The sequence below is a fragment of the Tetrao urogallus genome, assembly GCF_951394365.1.
Source record: "Tetrao urogallus genome assembly, chromosome: 16".
Classification (NCBI taxonomy): Eukaryota; Metazoa; Chordata; class Aves; order Galliformes; family Phasianidae; genus Tetrao; species Tetrao urogallus.
In genome coordinates this window covers 5,944,242-5,960,305 of record NC_136829.1, presented here as the reverse complement: position 1 = coordinate 5,960,305, position 16,064 = coordinate 5,944,242, and the positions used below count along the sequence as shown (strand labels likewise).

Here is a 16,064-nt window from a genome sequence, read left to right as displayed (position 1 = left end):
TCAGTCTAACTACCCAGCAGGTAACAGCTTCAGGCCTGGAGATACAGAGAACTCTCATATCGTCATTATGCCTGAGTACTTTATCAGCCAGTTCACCCAGAGTGCAGGGTGGGAAAGGCTCAGAAGAGGGATAAACATTAGCAAAGTGTCAGCTATGATGTGCTGAAGCTCGTGGCAGGGCTATAGGTATGCTCTGAAAGATGCCTAAGACCTGCAAGGAAACGTTCCTCTGCAGAAGGCACCAAAAAGGCAGCGGGGTGCAGTGTTGCTCCCACCACATCATCCTGACCTTGCTGTGCTGAGCATCACTGAGAGCAGCTTTGAGGTCAGACCAGGGCCGCAGGAACCAGAAGGGGCAGGTAGGGGTTTCTCTGCTAAAATATCTATGGCTTGGGAAATGTGCAGGTGGGAGAAGATGCATTTGTCCTGGGAACAGTGTCAGTTTAATAATGTGGAGGCAATACTGCAGAGGAGCATTGGGTGCATACTGCATGTTCCTCACTGTGCTGCTGTGGGGAGGTGATGCAGTTGGGTCTCCAGGGCTACCATGACTAGCAGTGCTGCCAGGCTTGTTGCTAGTTCATCTTCCAAATCCATCTGTTTCAAAGGTGCACCAAAGCCCCACTCCTTTCCTTGAGCTTTCACCTGGGGCTAGGAGATCTGGGTCTCTATCCAGCAGCCTTGGGCGGAGGTGCAGCAGAGATAGAATGAGGGCTGGGAGTGGCAGGGTCTCTGTACCCCACAGGCTTCTGCTGGCCCCAGGAAATGGAGTGTTCCTGGTGCAGAAGCACCACTCAGCCCCCAGTGCAGCCCTCTGCTCTGCACCATCCCCCTCCCAGGAGGAAGTTTCAGGGCGTTTGGCCCAATATTGACATTGCGGAGGGGAAAGGGCTGCTTTTTAATCACCGCCTGATTATTTGGAGGGAAGGCAGAGAAGCGGGGGGCCGAGGTGGGCCGGCAGCCCCACAGAACATGGAGTGAACAATGGGGCCAGTGTTGGGCTGAGCACCACAGCTCCCTGCAGCAACGCCCAGCAAGGAGTTTTCAGCACGTTCCTATTCCCTGCTCAGGTATAATTACACCGGGGAACAAAGAGCCTTTTACAGCTGCCTGCTCCCCCCAGTACAGCCCTGGGGCTCCCTGCACATACACCTCTGTGCCTGCTCTTAGTGGGATGTGGGGGGACAGGGGATCATGGTGACAGTCAAACCCTATCTGGCTCTTCTGGGGTCTGTCCATCCTCACTGCAGAAAGCACGGAGCAAATCTCTCCCTGCCCCAGTACCAAGCCTGCTTTCTTGGGGTTGCAGCATTGCTGTAAGCTGGAGATTGTTTATTAAAGCCTCTTTCCTTATGCCCTATTCACAGCACTGGAGATGCTGTGTTGGGACAGGTAGTGACATTGTGGTAGCAGGCAGAGTCTGGCTCAGAAACCTCTGGCCCAAGCTCAGCTCCCATGGCCAGACACCTCTCTGGGATCACATTTGCATTCAACTGTGTTCAAACATCAAAGCAGTGAAAATTATTAGTATTATTTGACACACAGCCCACACTGACATCTCTGCTCCCAGCCATCCTCACCATGCCAGCACCTCACTGTGGGGGGGGAGCTGGGCACAGCGCTGCAGGTTTGTAATCCTCTAGCTGCTGCTTCTCCTCCAGAACCCCTTGCTGAGCCCAGCTTCCACCCAGATCCCCTGGCCCTGACACAGAGCTGATGGGCACCAATGGGGGGTTCAGTCCTTCCCTGCACTGCAGGCAGCCCAGGGCTGTGCTGGAAGGGAGTTTTTTCAAACTTGCTTGTTTTACAGCAAAACAAACAACCCGAATCCCAACTTTCCACACGGGCAGGGCTGAGAGCTCAGAGCTGCGGACACAGGAGCGCAGCGGGTTCTGGACGGCCCGTTTTGCAGTGCCTCAGCATCCCTCAGCTCTGCTTCTTTTGGCTTTAGCTCTGCCTCCTGCCACCCTGCTGGGTTATTTGCGGCTCTGTCAGTAATGGATAAGTCAGCAGAGGTTTTCTGGGCACTGCACAGACCTAGGGCCCCATCCAAAGCTCTGGGGCCAGGGCTGCCCTTGGGGGGATGCTGTCGGCACGGTGCGCACCGGCCCGGCTGCGGCTCGCTAGATGGCGGCAGCTGCTCTCCTCCCGGAGGGCGGGGAGTGACAAGCCGCGATTTTCCTCTCGATGTTTTGAAGGAGCTCTCAGCTCTGCCTCCTTCGTGCGGTGCCGGGAACTGTGCTTCGCTTTCCCAACGCCCTCAGGCTTTGCCATTATCCGGAGATAAGGGCATGTACCATAAACGTAACAACGTGTGCCTGTTTGAAGCCCTTCAAGTCGACAAGAACCGCTCCTCCTGCCTTTCAGGACCCGGCTGCTGCTGAACGAAGCAGGGGTCACTTTCCATTCATCAAACAGAAGTGGTGCACTGGGAACGGCTGTGGCTGCAGCTCCTATAGAGCGGGTGGGGACTGAGCCCTGACCCCATCCTAACTATCGAGCTCCCTGTGCAGATGAAGAAAACGCTCTGGGGGGTGAAGAGCATTGTCTCAGCAGAGCCATGACTGCTGGGAAGAGTTTGCCTTTCTTCCCCCACCCCCCACCTTTTGAAATAATGCCATTTGGGTCTCTAAGCAGGAAAAGAAATCAATAATAATCTAGTGCTGATATTCAGCTGCTGGATGAGATTCCTCCTATAGATTAATAACACTTAAAGTCCCAGACATTCATCATTCCTGTCCCTCATGGCCTTTAAATATATGGGCAAGGGGCACACTGGGGAGAGGAGATGCTCTGTGCCAGCACAGGAGGTAAAACATGAGGGCCAATAAAGTAGCATTGAATTGGTAAAGAGTCCATGCAGTGTGATTTATTGGTGCCCACATGTGAGATTTCTGCTGTTGCAAGAGACAGCAGGTCAGGAAACAGCAGGTGTACAGGGGACTCTTGGGCATGGCCAAGGGCTGCTGGCAATGAATGCTTCCCACCCAGCTCACTAGCTGTGCATGAAGAGGTGGAAGTTGGTCCTGGTGAACTCCTGGTGGATGCTGTTGAGCAGTGTGTCTGAGTCCTGTGGGACATCAGCAGGGAGCTGCTGCCCTGGAATGAAGCTCTGCTCTGGGGTGTAGGTGAAGGTGAAGGAGCTGGAGTAGATGAGGCCATCATCCCTGACCAGCAGGAGTGGGACAGTGATGGGGTACCGCAGCCACCTCCAGTCGCTGCCAAAGGCAGAGACATCAGGGACAACACACATCAGGGATTTGGGGCTCCTAGGAGCAAGGCAGTAAAACAAGAGTTCACCTGAAGGGGTCTTGGTGGTGGAGACGGGATCAAGGACCACCCTTCCCTCTTGTCTCGTGGTTCCGTTCCTCTTCCCACTTGTCACCAGCCCAAGGCCCCCAGGCCATGCCCAAACCCAGAGCCGCTCCTCTGCCCCCTCACCTGTACATCGTCTCTGCTTCCACGTCCCCGAACCAGACCTTGAGGTGAGCATGGAAATGCTCTCCTTGCACCTCCAGCATGGCCACATCCCCTCCGCCACTGAGCTGCATGGGGCAGAGCCACAGTGGGCACAGGGCTCTGCCTCTCCTCCCCGTGTCTCAAACCAGAAGCCGAGCAGAGAAGCCAGGGCTCAGCAATGGAGCAGGTGAGCCCACATCCATCCTGCACCCAGAACCACGCCTACCTGCAAGGCTGTGATGAGGGGCACAGGGCTGACGGGCTCACGAGCACAGGCCAGGCTCTCGCTGAAGCTGTACTCCACCGTCTCAGTGCCAATGATGGTCCAGCAGGAGCCGTCATTCAGCAGCTCCCGGTTGGCTTCCTTTGGACATGGCGATGCCTGCAGAGAACATCACAGCTCTGAACACATCACGGTGGGGACAGTGGGCAACCAGTGCCATGACACCTGGTATTTGGTCCCAGTGGAGATCTTTGCAAAAACTTTGGCTAGGAACAAAGCAGAGGAGCTCAGAGAGAGGATGCGGAGCACCCAGGGGTGTTCAGCCCCCTGTACCTGGAACTGTATGACTTTCTCTGTGGACAGACACAGGTACATGCGGTCGCTGCCCTGGAACTGGAAGGCACACTTGTGGAGCTGGGAGATGGGCTCATCCACGTCCAGCATAGCATACTGCTTGCTCACCTTCCGAATGATCTGCAAGGCAGATGGTCAGCATGGGGCTGGGGAGTGCTCTGTCCCTACTCATGTCCCTGTGCATACAGAGCACTGCAGAGGAGGAGAAAGCAAAGGGACAATGCCCACATTGCTCTCTGTGAGCCCCTCAGCTCAGGGGAACAGCAGAGCAGCAGCAGCCCTAGGAGTGCCCATTGCTCATTCCCATGGGGATGGAGCCTTACCAGGGGTGGCAGGGTGATGCCGGTGGCCGTGCAGATGAGCTGGACCACAGAGCCGTAGCGGATGTATCCCTCCCGCAGGGGAAACTCACTTTGGGTGCAGCGCTCATCAGCTTTGCAGGAAGGAGAGAGGCAGAGTCACCGTCACAAGCAGCGACCTCCAGCTAACTCCCAGTCCTTCAGCCCCCGGGAACCGGCATAGGATGGGTAAGCCTAGGCTGGAGAGAGGCAGCCCTGGAGACAGCTCCTTACCCAGGTGCAGGGTGAAGGCTGCCCACTGCCTGGCACTGGCGATGAAGGCTCCTCCCTCCACGGACAGGTAGCGGGTGCTGACGGTCTGTGAGCGCAGGCGGTTGAAGAGGGACACTTTGGAGCCTGAGGAGATGCACACTGTGGGGGAAGGTGGCTGGGTTAGGGTTGGAACCACAACCCTGCTGCTTTCTGCAGCTGGACAGGACAAGTCTTGGGTTCTGGTGTGACCAGCACTGCAGGAACCAGTGTTTCCCAGCTGCCATTCTCTTCATGGCATCAGGACATTATACACTGCAATAGGTCAACCCTTTGGAAGCAGACATCACCTCTGCCCAAGTGGATCTTTTGAAATTGAAACCCACGGGCTTTGAATTTGCCCTGACCGCTTCGGAGCCAAGCCCTGAGCACTCAGTGTCCTATCTCACTTCATCCCACTGCACTCCAGCCCATCTCATCTCACTCTGCTCCACGCCATGTCATGCCATGCCATTCTATGCCCCCCCACCTCATCCCATCCCACCCCAACCGACCCCACCCAGCCCCACGCCTGCTTTCTCCCTGGCAGAGCCAACTCCATACGCACGATCCGTGTTCTTCAGCGACTGCTTCTTCTGCGAGGGCTTAGAGATGACCTTGATCAGCTTGCTGTGGAAGGTGCCGATCTCCTGCCCGTTGCTGAAGAAGAGCTTCAGGACCAGGCGGAAATGCTTGCGCTTATCCGTATCTGAGATGTACAGAGCCTTGGCACAGCCAAACCCCTGCAAAGGGCAGAAGGAGCGGTTGCTGGATGTAGACTGGGGGCAGCAGGCACAGATATGATCCTTCCAACCTTCCTCACCCTCCTCACCACCAGCCTGGGCACAGCGTGTTGCCAGGACATAATGGTGCCCTTTGAAAGAGCCCTGGGTTCATTTACAGGGGGAAATGACCAGAGATGTTATTACAGGTGCAGTGAAGAACTGGGGATCAGCAGTGGCTTTATTTACACTGGGGGCAGAGAATTCCTCATGGAAATTCATGTTTATGTGTGATTTATCCCACATCACATGAGGGATTGCCCCAGCTTTGGGTTTCCAAACCCAGGCTGGATGGCTGATAGGCCACACTCTAGCAACAGCTCCAGCACTGCAAACAAAGGCTCTCTTTGTAATATTTCTGGCCCAGCTCAGACCCCGTGCTCTTTGGGGACCCCAGACAACACTTTTCTTTTTGCCCCTATCAAAAGATGCTAGATCGCATCTCAAGCTCTTGAACTTTAGAAGGGCTGGGATTTCTGTGTGCGTTATGTGTGGGAATGCTGCTGGGGGGCTGTGCTGCAAGAGGGGAGCAGGCAGCAAGCACTGTACCTTTGCATCTGGCTGCTCCTCAAAGCTGAGCTTCTGTGTCTCCATCAGGCTGCTGCCCATGGTGTCCAGCCCCATGTAGCCCCACACACGGAGCCCTGCCTCTCCCACGTCCCTGGCTGGGACAAATGGGGAGGAAGGGCAAGGGCAAGGGCAAGGGCAAGGGCAAGGGCAAGGGCAAGGGCAAGGGCAAGGGCAAGGGCAAGGGCAAGGGCAAGGGCAAGGGCAAGGGCAAGGGCAAGGGCAAGGGCAAGGGCAAGGGCAAGGGCAAGGGCTAGGGCTAGGGCAAGGGCAAGGGCAAGGGCAAGGGCAAGGGCAAGGGCTAGGGCAAGGGCAAGGGCAAGGGCAAGGGCAAGGGCAAGGGCAAGGGCAAGGGCAAGGGCAAGGGCAAGGGCTAGGGCTAGGGCAAGGGCAAGGGCAAGGGCTAGGGCTAGGGCTAGGGCTAGGGCTAGGGCTAGGGCTAGGGCTAGGGCTAGGGCTAGGGCTAGGGCTAGGGCTAGGGCTAGGGCTGCCCCCAGCACGTACCTGTTAGCTGCTCCTGCTTTAGCTTCCATCCTGGCCCACCCAGATAAACACAAGGTGGGGGGCAAAAAAACCTGCAGAGACCAGAGGGCACTGTTACTGCAACCACTGAAGGTTCTTGGCAGAGATAGGTGCCTCCAAGTGACCCCAGAGCTGGCTTAGTGCTGCTGTCCCACCTCTGGGTGCTGCTGGTGGGCACAGGGCAGGGACTGAGCAGCAGGAGGGGGTGGGGGTCCCACAACCCCCCAGCCCAACCCTACAGAGGCTGAGCTCTGTGCTCTGCCCGCCTGGAATGTGGAGTTTCAGCAGCTCAGGAACAGAGTTTGCATTCACAGCCAGATTTGGAGACCAACGCAAATAAATCTATACCCAGCGTTTTGGAAACCTATTTTCCTGTGTTTTATTTGGGTTTCCACTGTCACTGCACTCATGTGAATGGTGCAAATTCATTCTCTATTGATAGTAGGTGAAATGCCAGCAGCACGGGGAGGTGATATTTTGGAGCCCTGAAGTGCTGGGGTCCTGGTTTGTTTAAACAGACCTCCCCCAGCTCTGGGCCACGAGGACATGAAGGAAACCAGACCAGCACCTTTCATCTTTAACCTGGGGGCAGCTCAGCCCTAAAGGTGGCACTAATAAGGGGGGGATTATTTATATCACAAAGACTAATGGAGGATAAATTATACTCCATTGCCACAGCTGACGTCACTGCTCAGGAGTAGCAATTTTGGAGATTCAAGCCAGAACCTCAAGGCGCTCTTGCAGTGCGGGGAGGATTTTCAAAAATAGCTTCTGGGAGACCATGGCCATTGATGGAAAAGTCCCAGCGTGACCTTAAAGCAGCAACCTCTCCTCTTCGCAATTTCATGCTCAGAGGGTAAGACCTGAATGGCTTCTCCCATTTCACCCATCTCCCTGACCTTGCTGAGGGGAAGAAGCCCAGGAGGAGCACCAGCTCCAGGTTTGTGTGGGTGGGAAGGATGCATCCCATTGTTCAGTCCCTGAGGACTGAATAGCTTTGGGTGCTAAAAGATCATGAATGGACAGCAAGGGGATATGTTAAATCTATAATTCTACATCATTCCCACACCAGGTTTGATGAAAGGTCTTTCACAAGCTGAGCTCTGCAGAGCTGCTTTGGGAAGGAGAAGATGTGTCTTACCTTTTCTCGTTGCCATACGACTTCTGGGCGACTTTGGCATGCAGTATGAGCACTGTCTGCTCTGCTGGCAGCTGCAGGTATCTCCGCACGCCATCCCGCAGCAGGTCAGCTTGGTATGGGTTGGACCTACGAGACAGAGGTTCTGCTGAGCACAGTGCACACAGGGATGCTCACTGCCTTCTGCAGGGCTGTGGGGTGAGCACAGACTGTGCCCAGGCTGAATTTGCTGCCCCACAGCCTCACACAGGGCAAGGAGATGCTGCTCCACAGCCCTCAGGCTTTGCTTGTGGCTTCACCCATTAGCAGAGTATGGAACAGCCTCACACCAAGGTGAGGCAATGGCAGGGAGTGTTTGGCAGCATATTGGCCAAAAAAATGTGAATTAAGACGTGTGCTGACAGCACAGTCAGAAGCAAATCCTGCTCTGCAGAGCTTCCTGCAGCAGCAGCTTGGGGCAGGGCCAGGCTTGTGTGGGTACCACCGCTCCCTCCCAGCCTGCGTAATGCAGAGGCACAGTGCTGGGTGACTGCACAGCACCTATTAGTGCCCCATCTGTGCTAATTACCTTCCTTTTGCTTCGGGCTGGAAGGTGCATGCCAAAGGCAGGTAAAAAGACTCGACATCTAGCAGCAGGAAGAACTACTCAGCAACTTTTTTCTTCATTTTACCCATTCTCTTCAGCAATTCCCTCCTGACTTATGGGGCTATGCTGCCTCAGTGATGCACTCCTGAGCAGTGCTCACCACTCTGACCATGGAGACGACCACCCAGCCTCCATCATCTGGTTTACATTTACCCTCAGCAAGTCAAAGAGCCATTGCTAATGGGTGTAGCCACCCGCTCGGCTCCTTCTGGCACCTACAACCTCTTACAGGGAATCATTCACTCCCTCTGACATTTATTATATTAAATTATTAAAATGCTTTGATTGTAGTGCAGTGTTAGTTCAGTGTCATGTTAGCAGCACCGCTTGCACTCAAAGCCTTCTTTTCAGAGCCTGAGCTCTCAGCCGGGAATCCAACGCACAAAGTTGGGTATTATGTGGAAGCAGAGCAGGTCAGCTCAGCTCTGCAGGCCACAACCTTCGCTGGGCTGCTTTTTGTGAGCCTGCTCCTCGCCCTGCACAGCCTGGCCTAGCCCTCACTTTGGGTTTGGATGTACTGCAGGAGTGGGTGCAGTTTCTTTGGTTCCACATAGAACAAAAGCACCCGACCCAGAGGACCGAAGCACCACCCCACCAGCCCTTGTTTGGCTCTTCAAGTGCTGCCTATACAATAACTTTAACACCACCCTCAAATGCAGTTAACCCTGAATTCCAGCAGACTGAGTTTTCTGCTCTCCCTGCCCAGGAGCTGCTGCATGCTCTGCTCAGAGCACAGCTGCCCTGCAGCTCACCACAGAGTGCTGTTGTATTTTCCCGTGCTTGGAGAAACCAAATCTCCTCATAAAGCCACTTTGGAGATCTGGGCTGTATTTTGTACAGAGCAGGGGAGAAAATGCCTGCTGGGCTCCTGGGTATGGGCTCAACGCAATGTTTATGCAAAAGGAAAAGCCATTAGAATTCACAGAAACGAGAAGCCTGCAGTTTCTGGCTTCCCTCATTTTTCAATACCTCCTTTAATCCAGAGCAGCCCAACCCACAGGCCCTTGTATATGCACGGGTATTTATAAATCCTATATTTTCGGCGCTGCACACACAAGTGAAATTCAGCCTTTTCTGGGCTTGGGGGATTTATGGACCACGCCAGCAGCAAACAGCAGAGCAGGGTGGGTGAGCTCTGTGGGGGACCGGAGCTCAGGAGGGGTGGTCCCCGCCTGCCCCACCACTGCTCCATTTGGTAACACAGCGTTGGCTCGGCTGCCAGAGAGCTCCGATAACACGGGTGATACATTGAGGTCCCCTATCTCTGGTTTCTGTTAGCACAAAGAGGGAGGGAAGTGCTGTTAAAGCACCAAAGCCCAGTGCAGTACGGCGCTAAAGGTGGCTCCCACCACCGCTATGTAACGTGAGAGCTGAGATGAGGGGCTGGGATGCTCTGTTCCCAGGTGCCTGAAGGTGATGCTCTCCATTGCTACAGCACAGCACATCACTTGTTGCTGCTGGGAGCTGGACCAGAGGCTCTGCAGCCCCAGCTAGAGAGCTCTCCAAACTCCCCGCTCGATGGTGCTCAAAGGGAAGGAAGGACGCGGGGTGCTTGGGCGATTTTCTTGAAGCTGATAGGAGACGCAAAGCGGAGAAGGGGAGAAAAACAAACCACCCAACCCAGAAAGCCTCTCCCTGTCGGCAATCACTTTCACGCCGCCCCACGCCCACCCCCCTTGGCGATGCGCTTCCACCTGTGCCCACCTCCCGTTTGCCCACGTTCCTCGGTCGTGGGGGGGTCCTTAGCCCCTCCCGCGCTGCGCCGGGCCGAACAGAGCAGAGCAGAGCCGCCCCGCCTCCCCCCGCCCCGTTAAATGCCGCGCCGCAGCAGCGCCGAGCACCGCGCAGCCCCGCGCCTACCTGAGCCAGCAGCGCGGCGGGGAGCGGCTCCGCGGCCGGTACGGGTGAGTGAGGGTCTCCGCTGCATCCGCACCTACGGGAAGGGAAAGGGGAGAGAGTGAGCCCCGAGCTCGGGGGGGGGGGGGGGTTGGATCGGGATGGAGGGTTGAGGTGCCGGGTGCCCCCTCGGAACGAGCGGAAAGCAAAGAGAGAATAGGGAGAGGGTAACCCCTCGGCACCAGGTTATCCCCAAGCCAAGATCCCCGAGCTCTGTTGCCTGTGTGCTTTTCCTCTGCTTCGATGCAGCGCCCACTGACCCACCCGAGCACACGGCGCTGGGGAGTGGGCGCTGCCGTAAGCCGTGCCCTGCTGCCGGGGCAGCACTGCTCGCCCTCTGCCTGCCCTGCTCACCGCTGCCCGGCTTTCGGGCAAGTTCTTGCTTATACAAGCGAGGATCTCCGTTAGCAGAGAGTAGTAAGCTCTCGTACACCTGGGCAAAGCACGCTGCGCACCAGAAGAGCAAAATCCTGCCAAAAGATAAGCTTGAAAATGGAGCTGAATTTAGTTCTGCCCCATTTCATGGGATGCTGGGTTTGTGCACACCCTGAGTGTGCTTGTGTGTACTCATGAATATGCTTGCACAAGTGATCACCCACCTTTGCCTTATAACTCCAACTGTTTCACAGGGGAAAAAAAATAGCCCTGGGCATATTTGCTACAAGCAATTACATGGGAAAACTTGTTTGGAAAAGCAGAGTATTCTGCACTGGCATGCAGCTGTCCAAGCAGGTAATGCAGAGTGATGGCATGTGCTGTTGGGGGCTTTCCCCTCGTTCTGCTGTAGAATAAGGGGTGCAGAGCTCCTGGATTGCCCTGCAGGCAGGAGCTGGTGTGGGTGAGAGGAAGGAAGCAGAGCTCTGCCACTTGAAAGGAATCCACCACCTCTTGTGGGACTGGTGGAGGGGGGAGCAGGCTCCAAGACAGGAGCCCATTCACAGCTCTGCCTCTTCTATGTAAGCTTGCAGGATTTTTGCCTCCGTCAAGCCCAGATTGCATACAGAATTACTCTGAGGTCCTCCCTGTGGGACCCTTTGTAGTATCTCTTGATAGCAACAACAAAAATCTCCCTTATCTGTTGTTTTCCTGAGAACAGGAGCCATCAGTTGCAGGCAGCCAGCTTGGAGGCTCTCAGTAACAAGTAGAAAGCGTATTCCACAAGCAGATTCTTGCCATCTGTTTAGGGAATATCATTAGATTGGCATCCAATCCAGGCAGAAAGCCTGTGTGTGGGGAGAAATCTGCTCTCAGATCTCAGCCCTGCTATTTGCCACCAGGACTTGGCAATGCAAAGAGCGGAGTTAACTCCTGGGATAAATCTGGCCTCATCTGAAAGACAAATTCCCATCTGGAAGGCGTGTGAGAGTCCTTCGGGTCTGTAGTAAAATGGCACTTTCCATCAAAGCAGACAGAGTCTGCTGCGTCCAACAGGAGAAAGCTGTTGTTCATTTCTGTGGGAGTTCTAACTTCTTTTTTTTCCCCCTCTTAAAGCATTAACTAAATGTTGTGGGATTACTGCAAGTTGGGCTTGAGATTTACTTCTGTTGGTGATGGTAGCCACCAGAAGACGCAGCCAACACAGCTGCCTGCTGTAGGCAGTCTGCAGTCACAGGACGTGTGTGCTCTGAGCACTCACAGCGTTTCCCTCGAGGTTGGCATTAGGGGTTAAAGGTTTTCAAGAGAAGCCTTTGTTTGAGCATTTTAAAAGTTTCCAATAGGGGCCCCTTTGTCCGCCTTCCGAGCGGCGTGCCTGCCTGGTTCAGAACTCAGCACTCATAAAATACCATTTATAAATGCTGGATGAATGGGGCTGAAACACTGAGAGAGGCAGCAATAAGCACACACGAGCTACAGACGGGCCCTACCATCACTGCATAAACCTGGGAAATCGCAACAAAAATGATTGAGTGGCACTCATAAAGAACTGTATAAAAAAAATCAGCTGCAGAAAGAGTCCCCTTTGTGCCACATATCCCATGGGCTCCTACAGCCCTGCTGCAGGCTGAGTGGCTCCTGTGGCAGGTCAGTACCTCCTGCCTTCATATTTCCTCACTTTGGGCCCAAACAGAAGCAAATTGATCACCAAAGCACAGCCCCTACTGCCATAAGAGCTCCACTGAGCAAGCGTTGTCCCTCTGTCAGTATTTGCAGCATAGATGTGGTTTAGGCAATAAGTAACATCGCTAGCAGCTGGGTTTCTGTTCACTCCCCTGCCCAGGAGGAATGTGAGGGTTTGACTTCCCACTTTGTAAGTCCTTGGTTGCATGCACGAATCCATCATATACTCATTTCCCCGGTGCACAACTCCATAGGGATCTGCTGTGGTCGCCTGCAGAGAGGTGGCAGTGCCTCAGTTCCTCCCTAAGCATTGAGCACTCCCACCTCCAGGCTGTGTCCTGCTGCTTCACCAACTGATTGCTACCCCATAGTAACAGGATCCTGATCTACACTCCACAAACCCATAGGAATCCATGGCCCACAGCAGGGATCAGTAGGAGCAGGTCAGCTGGGTTAGCTACTCTGCAGGAGTCTGCCTTCCCCTTGCTCCCCATACATCACCACCATGGTGGGACAGTTGCCTCAGCAGAGTGCTGGGACAAGTCTATGGGGGCTGGTGGCTATGAAGTTATATGGAAGGGTTTTCCCGTGCTACCTTCAGGATTGCCAACATGAAAAGCATCTAGACAAAGACTTCAACCACATCGCTTTTCTGTCTTGAGGAGGGCTGCAGTCTCTGCCTGCTTTTCTGCAGCAGCCAAGCGCTGCTCATTTTCTGCTATTTCAATTAAACGCTTAGCAGGATGGGTAGGATAAAGGGGAGAGGCACATGAGTAGCATTCTGGCATGTTGTCTTATGCCAACACATTGAATCACGTCTCCAGAGTAAGAAATCTGATATAAAGATTTAGAGAAGGAGGTCGGGCAGCAGATCTGTGATTGTGGGGCTGAAATAGCAGTGGTTGTCTGTGCCCTGGGAGCTCACAGAGGTCAGCTGGGGATTGGGGTTCCTGCAGTGGCAGGAGGTACATACCCTCCTAGAAACTATCTGTCTCATTGCTTAAAGATGTTGGTTTTCTTGCTTCAGCAGCTCTGCACAAACACCACACCAGCCCATGAGCTGCTCCAGGACACTTCTTTTTCCTCTGTGGTCACACATGCATATTTCTGGGGAAAATATGCACTCTAACACCTTCCTCCCAGAATGAGGATTTGGGCTATGGGTTGCTGCCTCAGCTTCTGGATGGCCCTGACCTCCTCTTCTCCAAAGCCTGAGGCTCATCCAACTGCTCTCCAGGGACTCATTAGCAGATGAGCCCCCGATTTTGAAAGAGAATCTGCAAGGTGGATGTTTCCTCAATGACCATTCTTCATTAACATTGAAAATTATTCCGAGGTCCATCCAGATTTGCTCAAAACAGCAGACAGGAGCAGGACTGGGTGACCACCTGGGGTTGTCCTCTTAGCCAGATCTTTAACACACGCTTTGTGAGGCCATGTTTAGTTTGCAGGTACGTACAAGCTGATGGGGAAGCAGCCAGCTGCTACGTGCCTCATAGAATAGGAACTGACCTTCTCAGGGAAGTCTGTCCAGCATCCAGCAAGTCTTTCCTGTTACTGAACTCCCGCTGGGGTTGAAGCCACGATGTGCTGAGTACAGCCTTGTCTTTCAAACAACATGTCCTTCCAGGTGGCACTTGGCCCAGAGGAGCTGCCACAGCACTGTAACCAGAGAGTGCTGCAATGTCCTGGAAAGAGCCTGCTCTTGTTCACCCACACACGTGTTTGGGAAGAACCAAAGATATGCCAGTCCTTATGGAGGGGGAAAAGCACTTTATCCTCTCTTGTTTTCGGACTAGAAATTCACACTGGTTCTCTGGTCTCCACATGCTGGTGCTCCCATGCTCTGAATGCTGCAGAGGTCTCCTTCCTTGAGGGCTTTGCAGCACTGGAGGAGGGTGTAAGATGCTGGGGCTGAGTGCAAGATCATTGCTGCAGAATGGTCCCCAGGGGCTATTAGTCAGTAATTCAGGGTATGGGCAGCCACAGACTGGGGGCAGGCGGGGAGCCCAGCATCCCTCAGGCTGCACCTGCTTGGTCTGTGGCACACAGGGAGCAATACAGTTGGCTTAGGATTTGCCTCTGTGCCTCAGTTTCCCCTGCTGGAATATGAGAGGAATTGCTGTGTGGGTTCTATGCTCTAAAAGAACACAGGTGTTTCAAAGAAAAGAGCTAGGAAATATAATTCCACTCTGAAATTGGGCTTCTTTCCAGCCAGGAAGAGAAACCAACCTTTGGGCAGCCCTCCAGTACATCATGGATACAGCTCCAGGGCCAGCCTGGGCCTCAGCCATCCACACCACACGAGGGCCTTGCAAACACACACAACATGCCAGGGGTCAGTGGAGTTCGCACAGCACAACCTGACTGACATCAGAAGATGTCTCCAGGTTGATGCAATCTCTCATTGCTTTCTTGCCTTTCACACCTGGGGCAGTGCACCCTTCTCTTTGCTTTCCCTGTCCAGTCTGCACTTTTTGGGCAGTTCTTTAAGGTGTGAACTCAGAGAATGGCTCTGCCAAGGACAGATACACATGGCTATCTATGGCTGCATGCTCCAGCTCCTGGAGTCTCTTTGACACTTTATGGACTAACTGCCTGTAACACAATGGAAAGCACAGCAACAACAGCATAGTAGCAAAGTCCTAGGCTGCAGCAAGCAAGGTTCTGCTCAAACAAGGCAGCCATGGACACAGAAACAAAGGAAAGAATCTGCTTACCTTTAGAAGTCCTCAGGTACACTGTAATATCCAGCAAGATACCCTCATCTCCACTGCCAGCCCTTAAATGAGATCTGGGAAGGGGTGGATCCTGGCTCCAGCCCTTCTGGTCATTCAGGTATACTGCATACACCTGAGCTCCCCTGGGGTTGGCCCTGCCTTCCCTCCAGGTGCTCCATCATAGGTTCAAGCTGTGACAGTATTTCTACCATGCACCCAGACAGGATTTGATTTATGCCCTACAAAGCTGCCTTACTGGATCTTTGTTATTGGGCATGGAATGAAGCAGAGTACACAAAGAGTCCCATGAGTGGTGGGGATATTGCATCCAGTGCTGCCATCATCCAAAAATCCCAGCACAGACACAGGTGCTGCTATCTGACAGCTCACACAGCACCGGTGCCGTGCGCCACTGCCATTCTGCCCATCTTCAGTGTGATTTGTGCCTCAGACCCAGCTAAGGCCCAGAACCATGGGGTCTCCCGTGGACAGGATTTCCCCCAAGCTATGAGGTGCTGCCCTCTCTTGCACCACTCACCCCCACTTTCTCCACCAGCTTCATCCCCGCTGCAGACCATCTGAGAAAGCCCCGATCCCAGAGGCAGGAGGACACAGATCTACAGATCTCTGCTCCCTGCCTGCCTGAGGCGGGATGCGCCCAGGTCCGACCTGCACGGATGAATCAGAAGGGGAATATTCCGAGCATTTCTGTGAACCTGCGGCCAGCAGAGCGCTGCCAAGGAGGCCAGGCTGAAACCCGAGGCGGCTGTTTTTTTCCCCGAGGCTCAGCACTTGGCAGGAGCGCAGTGCAGTGATGGCGGGGGGGTGGGGAGCACCCTGGGGCTGCCTTACCTGCCTGCCTCTGGAGGTCCATCCCTGGTTCTCCTTGTCCCACAGCAGGAGGGGTGCCAAGAGGAGGCTGGGCTCATTGCCAGCTTCTACATGCAGCTCATCCCTTCGTCAACCCATCTCCTTCTGCAAGGCAGAACGGCAGGCTGACTTTCTCCTTGCGTTGCTTTGACAAATGAGGGAACGCTGTGGGGTGTCACGCTGTGGCAATGCTTATGCCCTCCCACCCCCCAGGCCTTTCCTCCTTTATAGCCCGGCGTTAT

General features: G+C 54.3%; 1 protein-coding gene across 1 annotated transcript; it reads right to left on the bottom strand.

Moving 5' to 3' along the window:
• Positions 1-2,995: 2,995 nt before the first annotated feature.
• RBPJL (recombination signal binding protein for immunoglobulin kappa J region like) lies at positions 2,996-15,826 on the bottom strand (the record flags this gene model as incomplete). Its single annotated transcript, XM_079543523.1, has 12 exons — positions 2,996-3,269; positions 3,442-3,545; positions 3,686-3,841; positions 4,016-4,156; positions 4,360-4,469; positions 4,609-4,746; positions 5,192-5,366; positions 5,955-6,070; positions 6,477-6,547; positions 7,636-7,761; positions 10,139-10,211; positions 15,805-15,826. 12 exons carry the CDS (start codon positions 15,824-15,826, stop codon positions 2,996-2,998), a joined length of 1,506 nt encoding a protein of 501 aa, XP_079399649.1.
• Between the last annotated feature and the right edge of the window lie 238 nt (positions 15,827-16,064).